Source organism: Bubalus bubalis, chromosome 18 (genome assembly GCF_019923935.1).
Source record: "Bubalus bubalis isolate 160015118507 breed Murrah chromosome 18, NDDB_SH_1, whole genome shotgun sequence".
Classification (NCBI taxonomy): domain Eukaryota; kingdom Metazoa; phylum Chordata; class Mammalia; order Artiodactyla; family Bovidae; genus Bubalus; species Bubalus bubalis.
The window spans coordinates 60,266,554-60,292,920 of record NC_059174.1 but is presented as its reverse complement, the minus strand read 5'-3'; the positions used below and the strand labels follow the sequence as shown (position 1 = coordinate 60,292,920).

Here is a 26,367-nt window from a genome sequence, read left to right as displayed (position 1 = left end):
CGCTTCCGGCCTCGTCCCACCCTCTCCCCTTTCGTCGTATGTCGTTGGCCGCCCCGTAGCGCACTCAGCTGCCTCTGTACCGGATCTTCCTCCCGCGCGTGCGCAGTATCCTGCAGACCCGGAATTGCTTTTAAATGAGTGACAGAGTGTCCTGGTGAGTTTTGTTTGTTTAAAACCCGATTCCTAGTCCCACAGCCTTTTGTCTTTCACACGTGGGTTTCGGGGGTCTCTGTGAACGTTCAAACTACCGTCTCCATTTTCCCGTCCCCAGTGTATGTCCTCGTATCGCCGTGAGAAGTTCTGAAGTCCTTCATCTTAGCTGCCGGCTCCCTGGGGTCCACATCCGCTTCCTGTTACTATCGTTCTAGAGTCCACGTCCTTCTCTGGGAGTTCTGCCTTCTAACTTGTGGAGACCGCTGCTTAAATTCCTGCATTGCCCAACCCCTAAGTCCCTGATCCACGAAGAGGTGAAGGAGGCTCTATCTGTATGGAGTTTGGTCAGAGTCTCGCCTACGGTTTGAAGGGGAGGGTCAGCCTAGAACGTGTGGTTTTCACAGGAAGGGCCGCGAGTTCTGAAGAAAAGAAGAAAACTAAAAACACCACGTTTGAGTCTGTGTTCCAGAATCCCTGCTGTGTCAGTGGCCGTAGAGGATTGTATTTTGTACCTCTTGTGATCCTCCCTCTGTGTGGGGCTGTGTTATAGGGAGCTCAGTGTGGTTTTCTAGGTATTGAACAGTCTATTTTCAACATTCAGGGGTCACTTCCCAAGACTGATCTTACGTGAGAAGGAAGCCCAGAGGAAGAGGAAAGCAAGGAGTCAGAAATGACTCATTCCGAGGTAAGAGGCATAGTCCTTTTGTTTGTTTATTCTGTCTCTTTCCTGAAATGCTGTTTCTTTGGACTTGATAAGCTTCTTAACTTCTGAACGGGTTTGTTTACACTTACCCATAATCATGATCCCAAGGAACCCATTGTCCTCCTGACACATCAGAATGACAGAAAACACAGTATTGCCAGCCAAAGAGTCTCAGTTCAGTGCAGTTCAGTCGCTCAGTCGTGTCCGACTCTTTGCAACCCCATGAATCGCAGCACGCCAGGCCTCCCTGTCCATCACCAACTCCCGGAGTTCACTCAGACTCACGTCCATCGAGTCAGTGATGCCATGCAGCCATCTCATCCTCTGTCGTCCCCTTCTTCTCCTGCCCCCAATCCCTCCCAGCATCAGAGAATTTTCCATTGAGTCAACTCTTCGCGTGAGGTGGCCAAAGTACTGCAGTTTCGGCTTTAGCGTCATTCCTTCCAAAGAAATCCCAGGGCTGATCTCCTTCAGAAAAGACTGGTTGGAACTGCTTGCTGTCCAAGGGACTCTCAAGAGTCTTCTCCAGTATCACAGTTCAAAAGCATCGATTCTTCGGCGCTCAGCCTTCTTCACAGTCCAACTTTCACATCCATACATGACCACAGGAAAAACAATAGGCTTGACTAGAGGGACCTTTGTTGGCAAAGTAATGTCTCTGCTTTTCAATATGCTATCTAAGTTGGTCATAACTTTCCTTCCAAGGAGTAAGCGTCTTTTAATTTCATGGCTGCAGTCACCATCTGCAGTAATTTTGGAGCCCCAAAAATAAAGTCTGACACTGTTTCCACTGTTTCCCCATCTATTTCCTATGAAGTGATGGGACCAGATGCCATGATCTTCGTTTTCTGAATGTTGAGCTTTAAGCCAACTTTTTCACTCTCCACTTTCACGTTCATCAAGAGGCTTTTGAGTTCCTCTTCACTTTCTGCCATAAGGGTGGTGTCATCTGCATATCTGAGGTGATTGATATTTCTCCCGGCAATCTTGATTCCAGCTTGTGCTTATTCCAGTCCAGTGTTTCTCATGATGTACTCTGCATATAAGTTAAATAACCAGGGTGACAATATACAGCCTTGACATACTCCTTTTCCTATTTGGAACCACTCTGTGGTTCCATATCCAGTTCCAACTGTTGCTTCCTGACCTACATACAGATTTCTCAAGAGGCAGGTCAGGTGGTTTGGTAGTCCCATCTCTTTCAGAATTTTCCAGTCTATTGTGATCCACACAGTCAAAGGCTTTGGCATAGTCAATAAAGCAGAAATAGATGTTTTTCTGGAACTCTCTTGCTTTTTCCATGATCCAGCGGATGTTGGCAATTTGGTCTCTGGTTCCTCTGCCTTTTCTAAAACCATCTTAAACATCAGGAAGTTGACAGTTCACGTATTGCTGAAGCCTGGCTTGGAGAATTTTGAGCATTACTTTACTAGAATGTGAGTTGAGTACAATTGTGCAGTACTTTGAGCATTCTTTGGCATTGCCTGGGATTGGAATGAAAACTGAGCTTTTCCAGTCCTGTGGCCACTGCTAAGTTTTCCAAATGTGCTGGCATATTGAGTACAGCACTTTCACAGCATCATCTTTCAGGATTTGAAAGAACTCATCTGTAATTCCATCACCTCCACTAGATTTGTTCGTAGTGATGCTTTCTTTTTTTTTTTTATTTCCTTAATGATGCTTTCTAAGGCCCACTTGACTTCACATTCCAGGATGTCTGGCTCCAGGTCAGTGATCGCACCATCGTGATTATCTGGGTCGTGAAGATCTTTTTTGTACAGTTCTTCTGTGTATTCTTGCCACCTCTTCTTAATATCTTCCGCTTCTGTTAGGTCCATACCATTTCCGTCCTTTATCGAGCCCATCTTTGCATGAAATGTTCCCTTGGTATCGCTAATTTTCTTGAAGAGATCTCTAGTCTTTGCCATTCTGTTGTTTTCCTCTATTTCTTTGCATTGATCGCTGAGGAAGGCTTTCTTATCTCTTCTTGCTATTCTTTGGAACTCTGCATTCAGATGCTTATATCTTTCCTTTTCTCCTTTGCTTTTCGCTTCTCTTTTTTTCACAGCTATTTGTAAGGCCTCCCCAGATAGCCGTTTTGCTTTTTTGTATTTCTTTTCCATGGGGATGGTCTTGATCCCTGTCTCCTGTACAATGTCCCGAACTTCATTCCATAGTTCATCAGGCACTCTATCAGATCTAGGCCCTTAAATCTATTTCTCACTTCCACTGTATAATTATAAAGGATTTGATTTGGGTCATACCTGAATGGTGTAATGGTTTCCCCTACTTTGTTCAAGTTAAGTCTGAATTTGGTAATAAGGAGTTCATGATCTGAGGCATAATCAGCTCCTGGTCTTGTTTTTGTTGACTGTATAGAGCTTCTCCATCTTTGGCTGCAAAGAATATAATCAATCTGATTTCGGTGTTGCCCATCTGGTGATGTCCATGTGTAAAGTCTTCTCTTGTGTTGTTGGAAGATGGTGTTTGTTATGACCAGTGCATTTTCTTGGCAAAACTCTATTAGTCTTCGCCGTGCTTCATTCCGTATTCCAAGGCCAAATTTGCCTGTTACTCAGATCTTATCTGACAGATTGTTATAATAACCCCTTTTGATATTTGTCCACAAAGCTTCCTAAATGATTTGACTTCTAGCTGACTTTCAAATGCTTCAGAGGGCCCCTGAGACATCCCAGGGAGCTATTAAACTACCTGGGTTCATTGGACATGTAAAGTTACATGGGAAGTCCTGTTGAGTGGGTGTAAATATTCTCAGATTATAGTGTATGGTGGATTTTACCAATATAGATATCCTAAAATTATGTGGAGTTCATATAGATCTGATATGCCCTAATAAAATCAGGTCAACTATAATTCTACTTATCCTGTTAAAGTGTTACAAGTCACAGCAGTGACCAGGCTACACGGTCAATTGCAGTTTAATCAGATTTAAACATGCCTTCTATGGTTTCACTCTGATGCCTTTGGAAAAATACTGCTACTTCATGATTTATGGAAAAGATTTTTCTAAGGTTAACCGATAAACAGCTTTTGTTTGCTATCTGGTAAGCTGGTAGCAGACTGGAATTTAGTCTAATCTCTATGTTAATACAACAAAGTTTTCTTAGAATGCAGCTTTCAAGAAGAGATTATGAATTTCTTTGCCTTTAAGTGATTTACTTTCATTTTTAAAATCTTTTGTTACTTTGGTAAAGTAAATAAGCGTTACTTAAGGTTATGGTACATGTAGACAAAGCTTATTCATCTTCTCCAAAAGTAACCCCTCATGGTTAGACTTTTGCCATCCTGATGCCTTAAAACATGGCCGTGGTCTGCTCCTGAATCACGGAATAAATATGCTACTGTGGCCCTGATTATTTTATAATTGCTCTTTCAGATGAGAATAGTTTCTCTAATGGCTTGTGGATCATAACTCATCCTCCTTTCTTCACATTAGAAATTGGGTAAATAGGAAAACTGTGTAAAAAAATATATTTTATAATACCAGCCAAGCCACCAAATCACGACCAGGTCTCTGAACTTGCCGTTTTCATCTTGGATCACATTAGGAAGACTTCCCACGGCCTATTGGCATCTGTACTTTGTATTTCAGGGACGGCTAATGTTTCAGGATGTGGCCATAGACTTCACTCAAGAGGAGTGGGAATGCCTGGACCCCAGTCAGCGGAAATTGTACAGGGACGTGATGGTAGAGAACTACAGGAACCTGGCCTCCTTGGGTGAGGATAACTGCCTTCCAGAATCCCTTATCTACCCACTTTGTTTTTGTTCTGTCATTTCTAGAATGTCTTCTGAAATTTTCTGCTTCCCACAGTATTTTCAGATCTGTGCTCTCTAGGGGATAATAGGTTATTTCTGAGTTTAGAAAGAAAGGCTTCATGATGAATCGTTGTGCTGGTGATGTTTTTCTTCCTTGATGTACTCTGCATCCTTCATTCTAGCTTAGTGGTAATTGTGTAAGTTCTGTGGTATTAAATAGTTGCACCCTCTCTTAATCTCACATTGACACTACTTACTTTTGCCTTAGTACTACTTGACCAGAATCTCAGGACCTGATTGTTAGGTGTGTGTTAGTATTGTATAGCAGCTTTGAATAAAGTATTTCAGGAAATCGTTTTCTAGAAGAAAATGCATTTTCGTCTCACCTGAATACATATTGGATTCGATACTGATGAATCTAACAACACAAATACTCCTTTCTCTGATCACCAGGGCTTCTCTCTAAGGTGGACCTGGTCACCTTTCTGGAGCTATTGAAGGATCCCAGGAATATGAGGAGAATGGAGGCAACAGCCATTTACCCAGGTAGGTATGAATGGCTGGAGATGATGACTCAGATGAGAGGTCCAAGGAGCAGCAAGGAACTCATCCTTCATCACGTGATGTTGGGAGATTTGCTTCAATGGAAATGGTTTTTGAAAACCTGGGTTTGTTCTGCTACTGTGATAGCAATGTATCACCTGCCCCATTCTCTCTTTCTGAAATCTTCATGAATTTATCTCCAGTGATTACTTTTCTCCATCACAGTGTGACCTAAAAGTCTCCTCTTGGCTTCTGACAAACTGCATTCATTCATTGCTCTTCGATTTCTTGGGGGCCCTAGGAAAACTCTGCCCATTTCTGAGTAACTGTATGACAGTCCTTTTAAAGTTTCCTTCTATCTCTAGACAGAAATGTGTGAGTGGAGTGGTAGACAAACTACCAAATTTCCAGGAATACTAGGGACGGGTTTTTGTTCTCTGATTTATAACTTCCTATCTACTGGGAGCGACCCAGAGGACCTTCTAAGTAAATTTCAAATTCAAGTAATTTTTCACTGCAGAAAGCAAAACCTGGTGAAAATGAAACAATGCACATCTCAGGTTGACTTGAAAGTTTCTCTTTACCTTATATGATCTCATACTAAATATCTTTAGTGTATTTGCCCCAATTCTAATGTGCTAAAATACTTTATTGTGTTTTATTACCTCATAGAATTTTAAAATAAATGGACATAAAATCTTAGCACATTTTCCACTACATTATTAATGGTTGATTCAAACTATGACAATTTTTAGATTCTATAAAGAAATCTTTATTAAAAGTTCTAATTGGAATATAGCTGTTTTCCAATTTTGTACTCCTATACAGCAAAGAGCATCAATTATACATATCAGTCAGTTCAGTTCTGAGTCTGCGATCCATGGTCTGCAGCAGGCCAGGCTTCCCTGCCCATCACTAACTCCCAGAGCCTTCTCAAACTCATGTCCATCGAGTCAGTGATGCGATGCAACCATCTCACCCTCTGTCGTCCACTTCTCCTCTCATCTTCAATCTTTCCCAGCATCAGGGTCTTTCTCAGTGGGTCAGTTCTTCATATCAGGTGGCCAGAGTATCAGAACTTCGGCTTCACTATGTCCTTCCAATGAATATTGAGGACTGATTTCCTTTAGAATGGAGTGGTGTGATCTTCTTGCAGTCCAAGGGACTCTCAAGAGTCTTCTCCAATAGCAGAGTTCAAAGGCATCAATTCTTCAGCAGTCAGCTTTCTTCATGGTCCAACTCTCACATCCGTAAATGACTACTGGAAAAACCATAGCTTTGACTGGATGGACCTTTGTCAGCAAAGTAGTGTTTCTGGTTTTTAATTTGCTGCCTAGGTTGGTCATAGCTTTTCTTCCAAGGAGCGAGCATCTTTTACTTTCATGGCGGTAGTCACCATCTGCAGTGATGTTGGAACCCCCCAAAAATAAAGTTTCTCACTGTTTCCACTGTTTCTCCCACTATTTGCCATGAAACGATCTGACCGGTGCCATGATCTTTGTTTTTTGAAGATTGAGTTTGAAGCCAGCTTTTTCAGGCTCTTCTTTCAGTTTCATTAAGAGACTCCTCAGTTCCTTTTGGCTTTCTGCTCTAAGGGTGGTGTCATCTGTATATCTGAGATTATGGATATTTCTCCCTGAAATCATGATTCCAATTTGTGCTTCATCCATCCCAGTATGTCCCAATATGTACCGTGCATATACATTAAATGAGCAGGCTGACAATGTACAGCCTTGACGTACTCCTTTCCCAATTTGGAATCAGTCCGTTGTCACATGTCCAGTTCTCACTGTTGCTTGTTGACATGCATAGAGATTTCTCAGGAGGCAGGTAAGGTAGTCTGGTGTTCCCATCTCTTTAAGAATTTTTCACAGTTTCTTGTCCACACAATCAAAGGCTGTGATATAGTCAATAAAGCAGATGTCGTCGTTTCTCCAGAAATCTCTCGCTTTTTATATGATCCCAGGCATGTTGGCAATTTGATCTCTGGTTCCTCTGCCGTTTCTAAGTCCAGCTTGAACATCTGGAAGCTGTCGGTTTACGTACTGTTAAAGCCTGGCTTGGAGAATTTGGAGCCTTTGCTATTGTTGGAAATGAGGGAAATTGTGTAGTAGTTTGAGCGTTCTTTGGCATTGCTTTTCTTTGTGATTGGAATGAAAACTGACCTTTTTCCGTCCTGAGGCCACTGCTGAGTTTTCCAAATTTGCTGGCTTATCGAGTGCAGAACTTTAGCATTATCATCTTTTAGGACTTGAAATAGGTCAGCTGGAGTTCCATCACCTGCACTAGGTTTGTTGGTCCTCATGCCTTCTAAGGCCGACTTTACTTTGGATGCCAGGATGTCTGTTACTAGGTGAGTGACCACACCATCGTGGTTATCTCGGTCATTAAGATCTTTTTTGTATAGTTCTTCCATATATTCTTGCCAACTTCTCTTAATATCTTCTTCTTTTAGGTCCATCCTGTTTCTGTCCTTTATCGAGCCCATCTTTGCATGAAATATTCTTAAAAGAGATCTCTAGTCTTTACCGTCCTATTGATTCCTTCCCATTTAGGTCTCCACAGAGCAATGAGTAGAGTTCCCTCTTTCAATCATAGTTTTAAAGTCTCTCTTATTTAATTTCTTAAAACTAGTACTTTATTAAGTTTATCTTATTTGTATTCAGCTTCCTTGGACACTGTCTTATGTGTCCTCAGTTTCTGACTAGTTCTCTGTCACTATCATTTATGCTTCTTAGATTGAAACAGCTAATAGAACATTCTCAGAAACATGTGTGGCAAGAAGTGGATTTAAGAATTACTAGGCACCTAGGATTTGTGAAAGTGTTTAGTGTCTCCACTTAAGATGACTAAAAGCAAGAAGTAATCATTAGATTGCCTATCACCTCTTAATTCAGTGGTCTTTGGAGGGTTTTATCTTGTTTCTTCCCCTATATCGTATTTCTTTGCCATCTCATGTTGTCCTGCGTTCTGTATGTGGTCTTTGTTTTGAAGCATGCAGCCACCTAGTTAATCTTCCTTCTGATAGCTGCACCTTGGTGGGTGAGGTTGGTCCAGAGGTTTGTGCCCTTGTCCTCTCTTGATCTGTGCTCTGATTGCTGTTAACTGTGACCAGAGCCTGCCCTGGATATTCAGGGCTGTTTCCCCCTTGTTCTGTGGTTGTTAGTGCCCTCTGGTGGTGTCTGCTCCCTGCATGGTGGAATAGAGCTCCCAGATCTGAGTCTTTGCTGTGATTCTGATCTGTGGTGCCAGGCAGGTGGGATTGGGGCACACCCACTGGGAGAGAAGTCACTGAATATTACTCCTCTAGGAATGTTCCCCTCAGGGTGTGCTCTGGTGTCCTCTCTCATGCGTTCTGCAAGCTCTCATGTTATGAGGTGCTAGCACTGCTCTTGTCCCCACCTTAACCATGGGCATGATGGCACACGGCCCTGGTGTCTCTCAGCTGTTGTTTTCACAAGGTCACCAGCATAGATTCAGTGAAGTCAGGTTCTGGGATTGCATTCAGCATGGAGCTGGACCCGCTGTAGTGCTATGGAGAAGCTCAGGCTCTGTCCTGGCCCAGCCCCCTTGGATAGGAGCCCACAAAGTCTACAGCTACTAAAGCTATACCTGCCGTGAATGAGAGAGCCCTTGGTTGTTGGTTCAGATGCTCTGTAGGGGCTGAGGTTACAAAGCTGGTCATGGGTATAATACCGTGGCTTGTGTTGCTGCAAGGAGAGTTTTCAGCTTTTCTTCTTTATTGCTGGCATTCACCTGTGCTTTCTGCTCCATCTGTGCATGTGGCCAACTCACAGGTGTCTTCTCCTGAGGCTGCCCCAGAGCTCAGGATTCTGCTGATTGTGGAGGAGGTCGATGGGGGAGGCCATGGCTGGGGGCTCAAATGATCCCAGGCTGTGTAGAGTTCTTCATAGTCCTTGGATAGCAGGGGCAGGCATAAGGGACAAAGGATGCAGCTGGCTCATTCTCTGGGCATCACTCAACAATGACACTTTCTCTGTAGTGGTTCACGCTTCCTCCACAAGCATCCTGTTTATAGACCTCCTCCCTCTCTCCCGTCCCCTCAGTATGTCTCCTCACAGCACACCGCAGTCCTCTGCCTGGGTCTGCTCTCCAAACCCCACATTTCAGCACCCAGCCCTTGTCTGCATTGCTGGACATGCCGCTAAGGCTGGGTGGGCAGGGCTGGGGTCAGAACCCTGTGTGCAGGTCTCACTCTGTCCTGCTGCCACACACTGTTTGCCATGTTCTCTTCCCACAGAGAATGAGGCTCTTCTGTCCAAATTGAGCTCCCCCAGTGAGGGGATTCCTTGAATATGGAGACATCTCCTCACTTTCATCTCCCTGCAGGGTTGCAGGCCCCAACCCACTTCCTCTCCTCTTCTTTTTCCTTCTTCTTTCTTTTGTCCTACCCTACAGAGCAGGAATCTTTCTTTTCCTTTCAGATTTCCAAGGGCCTCCGCTAGTGTTCAGCTGGGCTCTGTGAGAATTGTTCCCATTTCTCATTCATTTGTGGAGAGAGAGATGAGCTCCACATCTGCCTAAGCCTCTGGCATCTTGATCCTTCCATCTCCATTGTATTTTTAAACTAGCTATGGTCATCAATTTTCTGTAAATCTTTAAAGATATTCACTAGGAATAGCAGGTAAAATTACTTGTTATTTGGTATCTTTCAGCTATGTCTCCACAGGACACCCAGGATTTGATGCCAAAGAATCCAGCATTAGAAGATGTATTCCGAAAAGTAAACCTAGGAATGTATCAAATATTTCACCTCAAAAACTTAAATTTAATGACGGATTGGGAATATACCAGGGTAAATGAAAGACAGTTCTTCCCCCAACAGATATCTTCTATCCATTCCAAGATGTATAATGTTGATGATAATGGAAGAGATGCAATCCAACCATCATTGTTCAATACATATTGTGGTATGGTTAATACACAACAGCTTTCCATGTATAATAAAATGAGTCAGACCTTAAGTAAGAGCCCCAGCTCCAATAATTACAAGAGTATTTATGGCGGACTGAGAAGATATTCCGGCAATGAAACTAGGTATACATTTGAAGGAGACTCAAACCTTAAGAAACATCAGGGACCTGAATCTTCAAACAAGGATTCAAAAACTAATAATAGTAGAAATACCTTTGATCAAATGTCAGGTTTTTCTCTAGATAAGAGTACTTGTACTGGAGACAGGACTTGTAGTGAATATGGTAAGGTTTCTAATCACTGTTCAGAACTTACTCAACAGGATGCTGTTCAGAATCCACAGAAAGAAAACAAGTGTAAGATAGGTGAGAAAATATTTAGTAAGTCATCCAATCTAAGTAGACATAGGAGAATTCATACAGGAAGGAAACCTTTCAAATGTACAGAATGTTGCAGAGCATTTAACTGTCACTCACTTCTTACTCAACATCAGCGAATTCATGCTGGAGAGAAACCTTATATATGTAAAGAATGTAACAAAGCCTTTCGTCGTTCCTCATTTCTTACTCAACATCAGAGAATTCACGCTGGAGAGAAACCTTATAAATGTACAGTATGTGGCAAAGCCTTTACTTACAACTCAAGCCTTATTAAACATCAGCAAATTCATGCTGGAGAGAAACCTTATAAATGTACAGAATGTAGCAAAGCCTTTACTTACAACTCACTTCTTATTCAACATCGGCGAATTCATACTGGAGAGAAACCTTATAAATGTACAGAATGTAGCAAAGCCTTTACTTGCAACTCAGACCTTATTGAACATCAGCGAATTCATACTGGAGAGAAACCTTATATATGTAAAGAATGTAACAAAGCCTTTCGTCGTTACTCAGTTCTTATTAAACATCGGCAAATTCATACTGGAGAGAAACCTTATAAATGTACAGAATGTAGCAAAGCCTTTACTTGCAACTCACTTCTTAATCAACATCAGCGAATTCATACTGGAGAGAAGCCTTATAAATGTACAGAATGTAGCAAAGCCTTTACTTGTAACTCAGACCTTATTCAACATCAGCGAATTCATACTGGAGAGAAACCTTATATATGTAAAGAATGTAACAAAGCCTTTCGTCGTTCCTCATTTCTTTCTGAACATCAGCGAATTCATACTGGAGAGAAACCTTATAAATGTACAGTATGTGACAAAGCCTTTACTTACAACTCACGCCTTATTAAACATCAGCGAATTCATGCTGGAGAGAAACCTTATAAATGTACAGAATGTAGCAAAGCCTTTACTTATAACTCAGTTCTTATTAAACATCGGCAAATTCATACTGGAGAGAAACCTTATAAATGTACAGAATGTACCAAAGCCTTTACTTACAACTCACGCCTTATTGAACATCAGCGAATTCATGCTGGAGAGAAACCTTATAAATGTACAGAATGTACCAAAGCCTTTTCTTACAACTCACTTCTTACTCAACATCGGCGAATTCATACTGGAGAGAAACCTTATAAATGTACAGATTGTAGCAAAGCCTTTACTTGCAACTCAGACCTTATTGAACATCAGCGAATACATACTGGAGAGAAACCTTATATATGTAAAGAATGTAACAAAGCCTTTCGTCGTTCCTCATTTCTTACTCGACATCAGAGAATTCACGCTGGAGAGAAACCTTATAAATGTACAGTATGTGGCAAAGCCTTTACTTACAACTCAAGTCTTATTAAACATCGGCAAATTCATACTGGAGAAAAACCTTATAAATGTACAGAATGTAGCAAAGCCTTTACTTACAACTCACTTCTTATTCAACATCAGCGAAATCATACTGGAGAGAAACCTTATAAATGTACAGTATGTGGCAAAGCCTTTACTTACAACTCACGCCTTATTAAACATCAGCGAATTCATGCTGGAGAGAAACCTTATAAATGTACAGAATGTAGCAAAGCCTTTACTTACAACTCACTTCTTATTCAACATCGGTGAATTCATACTGGAGAGAAACCTTATAAATGTACAGAATGTAGCAAAGCCTTTGCTTACAACTCACGCCTTATTCAACATCGGCGAACTCATACTGGAGAGAAACCTTATAAATGTACAGAATGTAGCAAAGCCTTTACTTGCAACTCAAGCCTTATTCAACATCAGCGAATTCATACTGGAGAGAAACCTTATATATGTAAAGAATGTAACAAAGCCTTTCATCGTTCCTCATTTCTTACTCAACATCAGCAAATTCACACTGGAGAGAAACCGTATGAATGTACAGAATGTGGCAAAGCCTGTACTTACAAGTCAAACCTTATTCAACATCAGCGAATTCATGCTCGATAGAAACCTTATAAATCTACAGAATGTAGCAAAGCCTTTACTTAAAACTCAAGCCTTATTCAACATCAGTGAATTCATGATGGAGAGAAACCTTATAAATGTACAGAATGTAGCAAAGCCTTTACTTACAACTCACACCTTATTCAACATCAGCAAATTCATGCTGGAGAGAAACCTTATAAATGTACAGGATGTAGCAAAGCCTTTGCTTACAACTCAGTTCTTATTAAACATCGGCAAATTCATACTGGAGAGAAACCTTATAAATGTACAGAATATAGCAAAGCCTTTACATACAACTCACTTCCTATTCAACATCGGCGAATTCATACTGGAGAGAAACCTTATATATGTAAAGAATGTCACAAAGCCTTTCATCGTTCCTCATTTCTTACTCGACATCAGAGAATTCACACTGGAGAGAAACCTTATAAATGTACAGAATGAGCAAAGCCTTTATCTGTTACTCAGATCTAACCTCTCATCAGCAAATCCATACTGGAGAGAAGCCTGATATAGGTAAAGAATGTAACAAAGCTTTTCATCATTGCTCAATTCTTACTCGACATCATCGAATCCATTTGGTGAAAAACCATACAAATGTAAAGAATGTGGCAAAGCCTTTATTAGGAGTTCAGCCCTTTTTCAACATCACCCAATTCATACCGGGGATAGACGTTATAAATGGACAGAATGTCGCAAGGCCTTTATTACGCGTTATAATCTTACTGAACATCGGCACATGCATACTGGAGAGAGACCATATAAATGTACTGAATATGGCGAAGTCTTTGGTTACAACTCTGCTCTTACTCAACATCGGCGAATGCATACTGGAGAGCGACCTTATGAATGTACTGAATGTGGCAAAGCCTGTAGTCAGAGTGCTTATCTCACTAAACATCTGAGAACACACACTGGAGCGAAATTCTAGTAATGGAACAAGTGATGGAAGAGGTTTGCCCTAAACATGCACCAGAAAACACAAGAGTTTATAGGAAAAAAACAAAAAAAAAACAAAAAAAACAATGGAAATGATGTAATCAATATGTAGAAAAGTATTTAATCAAAAGTTAAATGGAAATAAATATCAGAGATTGCATAATAGAAGGCATTTCATCAATCTTGTTTTCAGAAGTTTCTCTGAAGTACAATGACTGTAGGGAGTACTGCATAGTTAAAACACATAGAAAATGGACATATTAGCATGAATCGTGAGATGAAGGTTGATGGTTAGAAAGTTACAATTCTTAGCAATGTATGTATGAAAGCAAAAGTAAAGTCGCTCAGTTGTGTCCAACTTTGCAACCCCATAGACTGTAGCCTACCAGGCTCCTGTGTCTATGGGATTTTCCAGGCAATAGTACTGGAGTGGATTGCTATCTGTATGCTTGTTTAGAATGACGTGATTTTAGATTCTTTTACATGAATGTAATTGAACACTCCATCCATACTAAGCTTTCTACTGTGTTGGAAAACGTAGTTTTTTTATGGTTTGTTAAAGATTAGCCTTTTTATATTGTGTTGCAACCATTTCTATCTATCCTCCATTAGAAGATGAAGGATACCATAATGTAAAATGGACAGTGACCATCTAAATGGAGGTGTTTGGCACTGATGTGAAATATCTGGAAGTTGCCATGATGTAAGTGATCATTTAATCTTTCCATGTATTAAAGTAAGATAGAAGTTGGTTCTAAAGTTTCAATAGTAATATCCTTGATTTGTAAGAAAAACACAATGAGAGTTCACTGCAATATTGATGTATCTTTATAATATCAACACACAAGTCATGATTATTACTTGACAATGTTGAAATGAAGACAGCTTCTGTGATAACCCAGAAACGTATTAGAAAGTCTTCCTGGAAGAGGCGTGGAATTAGTGTATACCATGCTTCCTAAGTGCTTCCTAGGCTTTGTCTGGTAAGCTGTAAAAGTCACAAATCTCATATCCTTATATCAAAAAATGAATATTGTTGACAATTTCCGTAAACTGGTCCATGCTGTTGCTGCCTCAGCATCTGTCTGGGCAGCAGGCAGCCTGCGGTTTCTTGAACTCACAAAAGCCAGTCCTGTGAGCACCTGGTCTAGATGACCAGCTTCCTTGAGATCAACAGTCTTGCTGAACTCCAGGGTCTACTTTACAAGCCCCTCTTCAATGACACCCTCACAGTGCTCACCGGATTTGTTGTATTGGTTTAAATGGGTTAATTCACACACACCCTAGGGATCCCAGAGCACCTCACCCAGCGTAACTTCTACAGGCTAAACTGCAAGAACTGGTGTTCTCTCTGCCTGATTCTAGCTTTGCCCTCTCTCAGAAATCCCTGCCCGAAATCCTCCCCTACAGAGAGGTCTTAGGTGTGGTGAGTGTGAGGCTTTGAGTTCAGGACTCCTGAACGTTGGTTTGGGAGAAGAAACATCAGAAAAAAGTGGGATTTGCTGATGACTCCATTAACGGCCACACTGTAGACCTGCAGATTGATAACTACTTGGAGTGGTGACCTGACCACCAGGGATTTGTATTCATTGAAATGGTTCAGAAAGAATCTTTACCCAAGTAGTTTCCATCTGGTTTTCCATCAGGATCACATGACCAGTGTCAGGAACTGACCTCACTGATGCCCTCCCAACAGAGTTCTATGTTGGTCCTGTGGGAGCATCACTGTGGTGTCTAAGAAGTGCTCCAGGGCATTCTAAGCAGAGGCCCTGGTTAAGGAAGTGCCTCCTGATCCATCTGTGAGAGCTGAGCCCTGGCTTTCTCCACGGAGAGGCAACAGGTTGGTCTAGCTGGATTTGGACAGGGAAATGCAGTCAGCTCACATCATCTGTGTGAGGAGAATGTTAGGAGCTCTCTATGGGGAGAGAACAATCAAGAAATAAGTTCACAGGCTGGTCTCCAGGTAGGAATTGATTGTTCCTGAATCTCTCCTGAGACAGAGGACAGGAGAGGTCAGTCTTCTCAGCTTTTCAAGGCCCTTCTGTCTGTAGGAGCATTGGTTGCAGGTTAAAGAGCTATTGTGATGCCCTCAACGGTATTTTCTGAAACTTCAGAAGTGCGTTTGCAGCGTAATATCCCCAGAGAAGACAGAGCAGGAGGAAGAAGAGGAGGAAATGGCAATTTCTCAGGTAAATATCCTGTCCTGGGTCTGGGGCTGCATCTGCTTTTCCTCCTGAAATGCCCAAATGAGAATCTGCAAGCCTTTAGCTTTCTGCTCCTAGTTTTTCTTCCCGGGCATCTCATCATCTTATTTCTTCCCATTTCTTCTTATCATAGTGAAGACCAGCCCTTTAGACTTCCTTCTGTCCCAGAGCCTTTGCTCCATTGTCTGCATCCTCGCTTTCTGTGGAGCATAATGAATTCTCAACGTGAATCAGGGACTTTGAACTGTTGAAACTATTCTTTTTGTGAGAGATCAGCATGGGGAGTCACTCCTATCCTCACTCCCACTGGGATGTGGTTTGGTGTTGGGATTTTAGGGATGTTGCGAAATGCAGTGATGACTTAGCACCTGGGTGCAATATAGATATTTAAAACAGAGTTTGAGAATGCCATTATACAAAGAACCAACTCTCTTCTGTCCATGGGATTTTCCAGGCAAGAATTTTGCATTGGATTCCCATTTCCTCATCCCAGGGATTCTCTCCACCCCGAGACTGAAGCTGCATCTCCAGCATTGGCAGGCAGATTCTTTACCACTGAGCCAGCTGGGAAGCCCAGTGACTCAACTCAGAGGACCAGAGTTTTTCAGAAAATTTTCAGAAATAAAACTAGGAGATGCTGTCTTTTGCATTGCTGAGTCTTACTACTTAAATGCATTATTAGGATACTAAACAGGGGAAGTATATGTGAAATGAAATTTGCATAAAATTGAGATTTTTAAATGTTAAATTCAAGTTATAATTTCATTGTTAATTCCAGAATGCCCAGGCAGTGATTGTGCATTTCATGTGATTCATTTACACCGTGACATCTGATGTCCACTGGTTCTGGAGACGTCACTCTGACATCATGAGACTATGAAGTTCATACTTCTCTCTCTCTTTAAACAAGGTTGTGGAAAAAAGGAATAAGGAATGTGTGGAAATGCTCATAGTTAATGGAGAAACTCCCCATCTTCTTGGTTTCTCTTTGCTTCTGAGAATGAACACTCATTGTGTTGATTATAGATAGTGGGTTTTCCGGGTAGACGAAATGATCAGTCAAGCCCAGGTGTGATGTTTCCAGAACACTCCAGGCTCAAATCACAGACACAGTCTTTTTACCACCTCCCTGTACTTCTACCCCATGACTCATGTTCACTGGTTTAAGTGTTTCTGTGAGATTCCCATGCTGTGAATTTGTTTTTTTCCACTTGACTTGAACAAGTGTCTTGGAAAGAAAAATGAGGGATGTGCCTAAACTATCACAATTAATGAAGTAACTTCCTGTCTTCTTACTTTCTTTCTGCTTTGGAAAATGAACACTCATGTGTGTTTAGCAGAGATGCTGGGTTTGGGGAGTGGTGGTTTTCATCCCAAGCCCAGGTCTGATCTTTTCCAGTACACTCCATGCTCACATCACAGAGTCTCTTCACAGTTTTGTATTTTCCAAAATGTTTACAAGAATCTTATTAGTCCTAATCTATGCTCAACTGTATTAAAATTTAAAATACAGCTCAGTGCAAGTAACGAATATCATCCTCTAACATTATGTACATTTTACTACATTCAAAATTACCTGAGTTTAGTGACATGAAAATGTCTCTCTCTTCCCCCTAATGAGCATATAGCCCCATTTGAGTGTATGTCTGTACCCCGTGGAGATGAGTTTGAGTAGGCTCCGGGAGTTGGTGATGGACCGGGAGGCCTGGCGTGCTGGTCATGGGATCACAAAGAGTGGGATACGACTGAGCAACTGAACTGAACTGTGTGTATGAAAATATTAACATGACTTGATCAATTTTTTCTTCTTCTTTTCTTTTTGCTTTGTTTTTCTGAAGAACTTCTGGGGAAGGGAATGACTACCCGTTCCAGTATTCCTGCTTGGGAATTTCTTGGACAGAGGAATCTGGCAAGTTAGAGTCCATGGGGTCACTAAGAATGGGACAGACTGAGTGACTAAAGCTTTTCTTGCCTTTAGTATTCTTTTCAGTTACAGAAACTTCTATCAACTTTTCTTAGAGTTGTCACTGTGAATCTGTGTTTTATTAGTTAAAGTCTGAAGTACATAAACTGAAATAATGTTTAAGCTCTGCTATTTAATGGCTATTTGTTAAAATATGTGCCAAAAAGTACAAGAGCAACATTACTGATTTTTAGTTATTTCTCTTGCACTTTCAAGACTCTGATAAAAGCAATCAGAAAGATACAGAGCATATACTAAATAGTTAAAATGATTCTTTCTGCCAAGGTTGTGGTTACCCAAAGAGTGAAGAGCAGATAAAACCAAGGAGGGTCTTAGAATGCAGAAACTGAAAAACCAAACCCGTATTGTCTCATGTCTGGAAATTCTTTTCCAACCGGCACCCAGACCGTGACATTTTTGTGGCTTGTTCAGGGACTTGGAGTCTCTTGCCCCCCCCACCCCAACCCACCCCTGCCCTCACTTCTCCTTTCTCACAGGGACCCTCATCCAAAAGGCAACTGCTCTGGAGGCAACTGAGGAATGCTGGCCAGGGTTACCCTCTGGTGTGTTCCAAACGCCCCACTGCTCACTGCGCCCAAAGTATCTGCCACTTGAATGGGTGAGGGTCTCTCCTTTTTTTTTTTTTTTTTTTTTTTTTTGCAAATGAGGACTATGCCAACCAATATTCTGTGGGCACAGATCAGACACGTAAAAGCCATTAGGGCTCCTGCCACAGAAAGACTCCCATGTGAGGATGGGGGGCACACAGAAAGGATCAGGCCACAAGGGCATCCACCCGCAGCAAGACAACTTCCGTCCACCATGTCAGGCTCATAGTGGTTGAAGCAAAACAGAGAGCATTCTTCCCAGGCCACCGCCTCCCGGATATATTGTTCGGCGGATGCCTCAGCCTTCTTCCCTGTCACTTTCTCTTCTTTCCATTTTGGTTTGGATTGATTTACAGAAGCCTGGGTATTGCCTCTGAGCCATCCCAAGAGTGCCTTCCACGTTTCAGGGAATCACCAAATGGTGAGTCACCTGGTTGCTCCCAGGAATTTCTGTCTTTCTCTGCCCGTGTCACCTGGTGGCTTAGCTGCATGGTTCTCAGAGGTCTCCTCTCACTGTTGGATGTGACTGTTGGGCCGCTCGGCCATTCTGTGCCCTCAGTCACACGGAGAGACCACTGGGGGAAAAGGGACGTCTTTCTCTCAGCCAGTGACTCTCAGTACTCCCATTCTATGGTAGATAGGCTATGAGTGGGTTCTGTTACATCCCAGGAGGCTCTCATACTCAACCTTTGTCTACATTCTCAGAAACTGGATACTTGTCAGCCTTCAAAAGGCCTGGCTCCAAAACAAACAGGGGACCGCCAAAAATGGCCTCTGAATGGCTCACTAGGTTTTGCCAAAAGACGGGAAAGGATTCAGAATGTCCTTACATTCTGTTGCCTGCCTGTCTCCTGTCCCTCTCTCTCTCTCCATCAGATTTCCTAGATGACCTCTATGTGACCTTTTATATCCCCATGATCTCTAGGAAAGGATTCTGAGGTTCCCTTTGGTCCAGGTTTCTTCTATATTCAAAAGCCTGAAGGATCAAAAACTGTCCTAACATTTCTAAAGAATCCCTTTCTAAGGAAGCTTATCTCTCACGTGGAGAGGGAACCAAGCTTCCCCCACGCCTGAACATCCTAAAGAATTCCCTTCTGAGTACTCCTGTTTCTCAGGGCTGCCAAGGACCAAGGTTCCCCCAGTCCTGCAAATTCCCTTAGGCCTTCAGATTCTTCTGATGGGACAAAGACCTCACTTTCCACCACAGGGACAGTCCAAAATTTTTATTAGCTGAAATGCCCCTGATATTAGAGTCAATTTGAGCATAATTTGGTCTATATTTTAGCTATAAAACTAAGACTACAGAAAGGAAAGGTAACTTTTTGACACAGGATGGCCCTGATATTCTTTAGACTGGAGAAAACTGGTTAAAATAAAAGTTTCTTTCCCTTGGAAACTGCAAAACCGGTTCTTTTTGCATATACATTTTAAAACAACTAGCTTGTTAACAACTAGGTTGGAGAAGGAAATGGCAACCCACTCCAGTATTCTTGCCTGGAGAATCCCAGGGATGGGGGAGCCCAGTGGGCTACCGTCTATGGGGTCGGACACGACGGAAGCGACTTAGCAGCAGCAGCAGCAGCAGCTTGTTAAAAGGCCTGCCTAGGGAAAAGCTTGTAGTTAACCCTTTCCATGTCCTTGAATGTCATGACTCAGCCTGGGGCAAATCAGAACTTCAAGCCAAACAAACAAACGGTCAAAGAGATGTTTTAAATCTTAACCAGGAAACTATGAAATCTCTGTCTGTCTGTCTGGATTTATGTATGGCTCAGTGTGCTTTTTTTTTTTTTATAATATTGCTGAAGTTCTAAATGAGTTCTAATTTAAATGGCCTAAAGGGCATCCCTGATGGCTCAGAGGTTAAAGCATCTGCCCGCAATGCAGGAGACTTGCGTTCGATCCCTGGGTTGGGAAGATCCCCTGGAGAAGGAAATGGCAACCCACTCCAGTATTCTTGCCTGGAGAATCCCATGGACGGAGGAGCCTGGTGGGCTACAGTTCACGGGGTCGCAAAGAGTCGGACATGACTGAGCGACTTCACTCACTTCACCTCAAGGAAGGTAAGTGCTTACAAATCAGACAATTCTAACTCCAAGAGAAATTTACCTAAGTGAATTTCAGATTCACGTGAACTGGGAAATATGAAATATCTAGCATTAATGTTTGTTTGCTAATCTAATGTAGATATGTCTAAGAGTCATTAAGCACAGTATTTTCATTGTGCCTAGGTTTATTATTACTTACATATTGTTATATTTTTATATCTGTTACAAGTTTCTCAACCAGGAAAGTACCTCTAGGAAAGGGGAAGAAAAAAGAAAAAAAAAAAAAAAACTTCAAAGAAAATGTAAAAGAGATATGGTCTTTCAGAGAAACTCTTTTAAGAATAATTATACTTTAGAAATATCTCTCTAAAACATTCTCTAGATTTCGGTATCCTGACTTTCTAGGGCTGTGCCAAACTAAGTGATGGAAGTTTATTGACTAGCTAGGTCATTTGCAAATAAAATAAGATTCTGAAACATTCATTACTGAGGACTAACTTCCTCTTACAGAGAAAGTAGAGATGTTGGACTATTCATGACTAATGCTTGATGCCATCCTGAGATGTTCTCTAGAATATTTCTTTTAGTACTTATCACTGGTATTTATGTTCACCAATCCACAAAATGCTTAAGTTCTAGGCTGCTTCAGGAAAGTAGCATGTGTATTTTCAGTAAAGAAGGTATGAGGAAAGAAATTACATTTTATGAAGAGAAAAGGAAGTAGGTCTGACTTAGAGGTGGCTCTTTCAGCATGGGAGAACAAAGTAATGGGTACAGAAAGTGATAAGGTTTTATGGAAAGAGGACACCAAGGGAAGAGTTTTGTGCATAAATACATGTTTTCTTGCGATGTTGAGCTGCCTTTGATAATGGATTTTAAGTTTCTTTACCTCTGAAGTGATCTGTTCTAGGTTTACCTTTGAAATCTTCTTTGTTACTTGGGCTAAGTGAATACATTATTTCCCAGTGATCTATATGATTTTCCAAAGTAGTTTTTATACCTTAAGTTATGCATAGAGGATAATGGGGGAAGGGGTAGAGTCATGCAGTAAGCCAGGCTTTCTTCCTGCAAACTTATCATATGCAAAAGTTTAGGTGATTTGCATCATCTTCTGGCCCGGAGGCCTGTTAACATTTTAAGAAACTTATTTTTCTCTAAAGGTGATTTAAGTCAGGCGCCACCCTCCAAAAGCATTAGATAAAGTTGCATTCCTATAGGGCAAAGGTGTGGTGGGGTATAACAAGAAAAAGAATTAACTCAAGGGCCCAAGATTACAAACATTAAAGCTACTACTTACACCAATTATATTAATCAATACATTGCCAGGAACACAGCAGGTAAGGGATATGGAAACTTAGCAGCAAACATTGGCGCAAGAAGTGAAAAACCCTTCACCAATACAATTTCTAATCAATCTTTTAACTGCTCAAAGGAATCTGTATTCAGACAGTTTAGAACATCTCATGCCTCTCACAGTTGGGAGGCTCTGAACAAACACATGTGGCTGGAAAAACCTATTCAGGCAGGCTAGAGGACTTCCAAAGGAGTTTGTAGGTTGAAACACTGTCACACCCAGGAATTATTAACAGGAGCTGTAAGTTAATTCGTTTTTCAGAGAGAGGTAGTGGGGGACGGCCCCCCAAAAAGTCAGAGGTGTAGGTGAGAGCACAAAGCAGAAAGTAGGCAGACACTGATTTTGGAGGGTAGATGCTCGAGAATTTCCAGGGGGACTCCTGAGGCTCGATCCCGCCTTTGCGTATGCCGAGCCTCCTTCCTCATGACCTTTGCCAGGGGCAGAACTACTGCTCCCAGCAGAATATGCTATCTAGGTGGGTCATAACTTTCTTTCCAAGGAGTAAGCGTCTTTTAATTTCATGGATGAAGTCACCATCTGCAGTGATTTTGAAGCCCGAAAAAATGAAGTCTGACACTGTTTCCCCATCTATTTCCCATGAAGTGATGGGACCGGATGCCATGATCTTCGTTTTCTGAATGTTGAGCTTTAAGCCAACATTTTCACTCTCCGCTTTCACCTTCATCAAGAGGCTTTTTAGTGCCTCTTCACTTTGTGCCAGAAGGGTGGTGTCATCTGCATATCTGAGGTTATTGATATTTCTCCCGGCAATCTTGATTCCAGCTTCTGTTTCATCCAGTCCAGCGTTTCTCATGATGTACTCTGCATATAAGTTAAATAAACAGGGTGACAATATACAGCCTTGACGTACTCCTTTTCCTATTTGGAACCAGTCTGTTGTTCCATGTCCAGTTCTAACTGTTGCTTCCTGACCTGCATACAAATTTCTCAAGAGGCAGATCAGGTGGTCTGGTATTCCCATCTCTTGAAGAATTTTCCACAGTTTATTGTGATCCACATAGTCAAAGGCTTTGGCATAGTCAATAAAGCAGAAATAGATGTTTTCCTGGCACTCTCTTGCTTTTTCCATGATCCAGCGGATGTTGGCAGTTTGATCTCTGGTTCCTCTGCCTTTTCTAAAACCAGCTTGCACATCAAGAAGTTCACGGTTCATGTATTGCTGAAGCCTGGCTTGGAGAATTTTGAGCATTACTTTACTAGTGTGTGAGTTGAGTGCAATTGTGCGGTAGTTTGAGCGTTCTTTGGCATTGCCTTTCTTTGGGATTGGAATGAAAACGGACCTTTTCCAGTCCTGTGGCCACTGCTGAGTTTTCCAAATGTGCTGGCATATTGAGTGCAGCACTTTCACAGCATCATCTTTCAGGATTTGGAATAGCTCAACTGGAATTCTGTCACCTCCACTAGCTTTGTTTGTAGTGATGCTTTCTAAGGCCCCTTGACTCCACATTCCAGGATGTCTCGCTCCAGGTCAGTGATCACACCATCGTGATTATCTGGGTCGTGATGATCTTTTTTGTACAGTTTCTCTGTGTATTTTTGCCATCTCTTCCTAATATCTTCTGCTTCTGTTAGGTCCATACTATTTCTGTCCTTTATCGAGCCCATCTTTGCATGAAATGTTCCTTTGGGATCTCTGATTTTCTTGAAGAGATCTCTAGTCTTTCCCATTCTGTTGTTTTCCTCTATTTCTTTGCATTGATTGCTGAAGAAGGCTTTCTTATCTCTTCTTGCTATTCTTTGGAACTCTGCATTCAGATGTTCATATCTTTCCTTTTCTCCTTCGCTTATTGCTTCTCTTCTTTTCACAGCTATTTGTAAGGCCTCCCCAGACAGCCATTTTGCTTTTTTCATTTCTTTTCCAATGGGATGGTCTTGATCCCTGACTCCTGTACATTGTCACGAACCTCATTCCATAGTTCATCAGGCACTCTATCTATCAGATCTAGGCCCTTAAATCTATTTCTCACTTCCATTGTATAATCATAAGGGATTTGATTTAGGTCATACCTTAATGGTATAGTGGTTTTCCCTACTTTCTTCAATTTAAGTCTGAATTTGGCAATAAGGAGTTCATGGTCTGAGCCACAGTCAGCTCCTGGTCTTGCTTTTGCTGACTGTATAGAGCTTCCCCATCTTTGGCTGCAAAGAATATAATCAATCTGATTTCGGTGTTGACCATCTGGTGATGTCCATGTGTAGAGTCTTCTCTTGTGTGGTTGGAAGAGAGTGTTTGTTATGACTAGTGCATTTTCTTGGCAAAACCCTTTTAGTCTTTGCCCTGCTTCATTCCGTATTCCAAGGCCAAATTTGCCTGTTACTCCAGGTGTTTCTTGACTTCCTACTTTTGCATTCCAGTCCCCTATAATGAAAAGGACATCTTTTTTGGGTGTTAGTTCTAAAAGGTCTTGTAGGTCTTCATAGTACCGTTCAACTTCAGCTTCTTCAGCGTTACTGATTGGGGCATAGACTTGGATCAGTTATATTGAATGGTTTGCCTTGGAAACAAACAGAGATCATTCTGTCATTTTTGAGATTGCATCCAAGTACTGCATTTCGGACTCTTTTGTTGGCCATGATGGCTACTCCATTTCTTCTGAGGGATTCCTGCCCGCAGTAGTAGATATAGTGGTCATCTGAGTTAAATTCACCCATTCCAGTCCATTTCAGTTCGCTGATTCCTAGATTGTCAACATTCACTCTTGCCATCTCTTGTTTGACCACTTCCAATTTGCCTTGATTCATGGACCTGACATTCCAGGTTCCTATGCAATATTGCTCTTTACAGTATTGGACCTTGCTTCTATCATCAGTCACATCCACAGCAGGGCATTCTTTTTGCTTTGGCTCCATCCCTTCATTCTTTCTGGAGTTATTTCTCCACTGATGTCCATTCTCCATCACAGTGTAAACTAAAAGTCTCCTCGTGCCTTGTGACAAACTGCATTCATTCGTTGTTCTTCCATTTCTGGGGGCCCTAGGAAAACTCTGCCCATTTCTGAGTAGCTGTATGACAGTCCTTTTAACATTTCCTTCTACCTCTAGACAGAAATGTGTGAGTGAAGTGGTAGACAAACTGCCAAACTTCTATGAATCCTAGGGACGGGTTTTTGTTCTCTGATTTATAATTTCTTATCCACTGGGAGCGACACATAGGACCTTCTAAATAAATTTCAAATTTAAGTAAGTTTTCATTGTAGAAAGCAAAACCTGGTGAAAATGAAACAATGCACATCTGAGGTTGACTTCAAAGTTTCTCTTTTCATTATATGATCTCATATTAAATATCTTTAGTGTATTTGCCTGAATTCTAACATGCTAAAATACTTATTATATTCTATTACCTCATAGAATTTTAAAATAAATGGACATAAAATCTTAGCACATTTTCCACTATATTATTAATGGTTGATTTAAACTACGACAATTTTTAGATTATATAAAGAAATCTTTATTAAAAGTTCTAATTGGAATATAGCTGTTTTCCAATTTTGTACTCCTATACAGCAAAGAGAATTAATTATAAATATCAGTCGGTTCACTTTAGTTGCTCAGTAAAGTCTGAGTCTGCGATCCATGGTCTGCAGAAACCAGGCTTCCCTGTCCATCACCAACTCCCAGAGCCTGCTCAAACTCATGTCCATTGAGTCAGTGATGCCATGCAACCATCTCACCCTGTGTCGTCCACTTCTCCTCTCATCTTCAATCTTTCCCAGCATAAGGGTCTTTCTCAGTGCATCAGTTCTTTGCATCAGGTGGCCAAAGTATCGGAGCTTCAGCTTCACCATGTCCTTCCAATGAATATTGAGGACTGATTTCCTTTAGGATGGAGTGGTGTGGTCTTCTTGCAGTCCAAGGGACTCTCAAAAGTCGTCTCCAACACCACAGCTCAAAAGCATGAATTCTTCGGCATTCAGCTTTTTCATGGTCTAACTCTCACATCCATACATGACTACTGGAAAAAACCATAGCTTTGACTAGATTGACCTTTGTCAGCAAAGTAATGTTTCTGCTTTTTAATATGCTGCCTAGGTTGGTCATACCTTTTCTTCCAAGGAGCAAGCGTCTTTTACTTTCATGGCTGTAGTCTCCATCTGCAGTGATTTTCGAAGTCCAAAACTTAAAGTCTCTCACTGTTTCCACGGTTTCTCCCCTTGTTTGCCATGAAACGATCTGACCACTGCCTTGATCTTCGCTTTTTGAATGTTGAGTTTCAACCAGCTTTTTCACCCTCTTCTTTCAGTTTCATCAAGAGACTCCTCAGTTCCTCTTTGCTTTCTGCTGTAAGGTGGTGGTGGTGTCATCTGTGTATCTGAGATTATGGATATTTCTCCCTGAAATCTTGATTCCAATTTGTGCTTCATTCAACCCGATATGTTGCATAAAGTACTGTGCGTATAAGTTAAATAACCAGGGTGACAAATGATGTGCTCCTTTCCCAATTTGGAATCAGTCCGTTGTCACATGTCCAGTTCTCACTGTTGCTTCTTGACATGCATACAAATTTCTCAGCAGACAGGTAAGGTAGTCTGGTGTTCCCATCTCTTTAAGAATTTCCCACAGTTTCTTGTGATTCACAAATCAAAGGCTGTGGTGTAGTCAATAAAGCAGATGTAATTGTTTTTCCAGAGCTCTCTAACTTTTTACATGATCCAAGGGATGTTGGCAATTTGATCTCTGATTCCTCTGCCGTTTCTAAATCCAGCTTGAACATCTGGAAGCTCTCGGTTCAGGTACTGTTAAAGCCTCAATTGGAGAATTTT

General features: G+C 41.5%; 1 protein-coding gene across 3 annotated transcripts in view; it reads left to right on the top strand.

Annotated features, from left to right (window-relative positions):
- LOC112580428 (zinc finger protein 345-like) overlaps nucleotides 1–26,367 on the top strand; it is a 36,824-nt gene continuing 10,457 nt past the window's right edge. Inside the window, exons 1-6 of one of the 3 annotated variants that reach the window (XM_044930952.2) lie at nucleotides 1–154; nucleotides 272–467; nucleotides 755–838; nucleotides 4,470–4,596; nucleotides 5,090–5,182; nucleotides 9,856–12,159. In XM_044930952.2, coding sequence (XP_044786887.2) covers nucleotides 824–838; nucleotides 4,470–4,596; nucleotides 5,090–5,182; nucleotides 9,856–12,122 — 2,502 coding nt within the window. In that variant the 5' untranslated portion in view covers nucleotides 1–154; nucleotides 272–467; nucleotides 755–823 and the 3' untranslated portion in view covers nucleotides 12,123–12,159. Of the gene's footprint in view, nucleotides 155–271; nucleotides 468–754; nucleotides 839–4,469; nucleotides 4,597–5,089; nucleotides 5,183–9,855; nucleotides 12,160–26,367 lie in introns of those variants that run through there. The other 2 variants (XM_045163308.1, XM_045163309.1) reach the window with 2 other exon arrangements.